This window comes from Bos javanicus, chromosome X (assembly GCF_032452875.1).
Source record: "Bos javanicus breed banteng chromosome X, ARS-OSU_banteng_1.0, whole genome shotgun sequence".
Lineage (NCBI taxonomy): Eukaryota > Metazoa > Chordata > Mammalia > Artiodactyla > Bovidae > Bos > Bos javanicus.
In genome coordinates this window covers 32,716,143-32,719,120 of record NC_083897.1, presented here as the reverse complement: position 1 = coordinate 32,719,120, position 2,978 = coordinate 32,716,143, and the positions used below count along the sequence as shown (strand labels likewise).

Here is a 2,978-nt window from a genome sequence, read left to right as displayed (position 1 = left end):
CTCTGCAGTGATGCTGCCCACAGTCTCAGCGAGCTGAGGATGTGCCCCTGCCTCCTGATGCCAGACACAGTCTCCCCCAGGAGGCCCGGCTGCCTCCACACGATGGGACTTGCCTGAGCACCTGCAAGGTGCCCTTAGGCTCCGAGACAGCCATGAGCTTCATGAGGGCAGGTATCAGGCAAGCGACAGTGAGAGGACAAGAACAGTGGGAGTTTTATTCATAAAATCTAGCTAGGATACACACAATGCCACACTTTCCACCTCCAAGGAGAATGCTGAGGTGTGTGAATTCAAGTTCAGTGCAGATTTTGCCACTGTGGTTTCCATAACCCATCCTCATCTATGGCTTTAGGGCCTGACCACCTGGATAAGTTCATCCATTAGGTTAAGTGCACAGCCACCAGTTTCAAAGAAGACACTCCATTAAAAGCCTACCAAAAGTTTGTGGGTGCTTAGCAGGACGTCTTCAACTATATTCTCCAAGACTGAGTAGATTGTGCAGCAAACCAAAGTCCACTCACCCCTCCCCACTTTGAACAATTTTGGTGTACTTAGATCAAGTAGCATAAATACGTGTCTAACTGTTCCTGACCATAGTGTAACTTCCCCTCCTGCCCCAGGAAATTTATCTAGGACAGAAGAGGATCTTCTAGTGTGTATGTCCCATTTCAGATTTTCTTCTCACCCATAAGACACTGTGTATAACTCTGGCTGCTGCCACCATCCACCCTCATCACAATCACCTCCCACAGAATGAACCCAGCTTCCCAAAGCCCCAAACCACCCTGGCCCAGGCACTGACACTCAAGTGCTCCTCCTGGACCCTGCTCCTGGTTGCCCTGTTCTGTGGAAATAGGGGATGTCTGTCCACCGTCCTCATGTGACTGCAGCTCTTAGATCATCGCTCTAGGTGTTGGGGTGTCCTGCTTCTAGTGTCCCCACTGCTAACACAGGGCCTTCCACAGAGCACAGGCTCCATTAAGGTCTGTGAAATAAATGAGCCTGAGCGGGGCACTTATTAAGTCAAATCAGGCTTTTTGTGCTTTCTTATATAATTACTTGAAAAACTCCAATCGAACAGAGATAGTTTAGCTGTATAAAATGACAGACAAGAAGTACAGAGGAACTCACCTCAAATACATTTTATTTCTTAATTCTTACTAAGTAGTATCATATTTCCAAAATAGTTATATTCCAAGTCCATGTAATCTTGTTCTGGATCACAAAATAAAATAAAGAGTTCACAATCACTTTTACAAAACAGCAAAACTCATGTTCTTGAACTGTGAGCACAAACACACTGTGATCAACGCTACTGACATAGTTGGACACTGAAGCTCGTTAGGCCTTCTATTACAAGGAATAACATTTGAAAAATTTCTAAAGGAAACAGAAGTGGATCTCCATGTTACTGTAGAGAACAGGAAGCCAAAGATGCTACACAACAGTTCCCCCAACTCTCCCAGCCGTCACGACTGAGAAGGCTGAATGCTCCCTCTTCAAACACAGAGGGAAGCATCAGCCTCCCTTCCTACCCCCAGGACAAGCTGCTGGATGTGGGCCTGAAAGGAGCCTGGCTGCTGTTCTGGCTCAGGGCCCCTCTTCCTCCTCCCTCACACCTATGCCCACCGGGGTGGGAAGAACCTGGGACCCCTTCCATTGATCTTGCGCAGATAGTCCTTGACTTTCTGCTTGCTGGTCTCTGCATAGGCCCGGGGACCCCACAGGAACTCGTAACGAGCAGGGTGGCTGTAACGCACCTGCCGGTACTTCAGGTACCCCGCCCGCACCCACACTTGGGTCAGCAGCTCCTTGGGCTCCCCATAGATGCAGTGCTGTATCCCAGGAAATACCTCCATCTTGCTAAGTGCTCCCCAGACCTTCTCCTCACCGAGCCGGTCCCCTGCTAGGAGAATCAGGCTCAGGGCTGCCACCAGGAGGCCAGCCTTTGGTATGCTCTGCTCATCCCTCTGCATCTCATTGAGGGTGAGGCCCAGGACGGGGACCATGACATAGATGTGCTCTCTGTGGTCCACCTCTTTCATATCCAGGCCAAAGGAGAGCTGCAGGCACTGTGTGGCTTTACGGAAGACCACTTGGAAGTGGGCCTGGTTATCCCTGAGGACTGTATTCAGCATTTCAGCCTGGAAAATCGGCTCCTTGGTGCCATACTTGAGGATCAGGAACTCCAGTAGTTGAGTCGTCATCCCATTCAGAGCCTGCATAAACAAGATCTCCGCATCTCCAATGGCAGAGGAAGATGAGACTGGAGGGAAGGAGGCCAGAGGGGTTGAGGCATCCTCTGCCTCAGCCCCCAGGAGCTGCGCCTCCACTGGGCCCTCGGCCTGGATTTGGCCCTGAAGGTCTTCCTCAGAAGTGCAGAGCTCATTTGTCGGGACCACAGGCATGATGACTGGGGTCTTGTGCCCAGTGTGGGTGTGGCAGGGGGAAAATGGAGACCACTGACCTGGGAAAGAGAGAGAGTGTAAATGGTCACTGTTTTGAAATGCGCCACGGGTGGCTCTGACTGAATCCACTTACTGGTCTTCCTTGAGGGCTGCTCTTGAGCGTTACAGGGGCGCTCCTCCTTGGTGATCAGTCCTCTGTTAAGTGAGGAAGAGAAATTCTGGCTCAGGATTCAGCCAGTACAGCCTGAGCTTCTGGGGCTGACAAGGTGGGGGAATTAGGGCCTTTTGAGGTCCCCTCTGTTCTGGGATGGGGAGCCCCTGTGCACACTCAGGACACCCACCTCACCTTGACTGCTGGCACTCCTGTGACCTCAGAACACAGACCTCAGACCTCAGTCTTCTCCTCCTGGTTCCTGGAGCCCCTGTGAGACAAACGGAGGTGGCACCTCGGGGGTAGATTGTGGCACAGATCTAGGCCTTCTGTGCTGGTAGGAGGGGTTGACTCTGTGAGGTCCCCCCAGAACTGGGGTGGCTATTCCCATTGGGGCTCACGTGTAGTGCTCACTTTTC

The 2,978-nt window shown here is 51.6% G+C and overlaps 1 protein-coding gene across 2 annotated transcripts; it reads right to left on the bottom strand.

Moving 5' to 3' along the window:
• Nucleotides 1–1,136: 1,136 nt before the first annotated feature.
• Nucleotides 1,137–2,978, bottom strand: LOC133242151 (melanoma-associated antigen 10-like). 2 transcript variants are annotated; one of them, XM_061408215.1, is made up of 3 exons: nucleotides 2,750–2,978; nucleotides 2,542–2,603; nucleotides 1,137–2,467 (listed from the first exon to the last, which is right to left on the bottom strand). In XM_061408215.1, exon 3 carries the CDS (start codon nucleotides 2,406–2,408, stop codon nucleotides 1,620–1,622), a length of 789 nt encoding a protein of 262 aa, XP_061264199.1. In that variant the 5' UTR covers nucleotides 2,409–2,467; nucleotides 2,542–2,603; nucleotides 2,750–2,978; the 3' UTR covers nucleotides 1,137–1,619. The 2 variants fall into 2 exon arrangements, with proteins under 2 accessions (XP_061264199.1, XP_061264198.1); XM_061408214.1 differs by having other exon boundaries at nucleotides 2,755–2,978.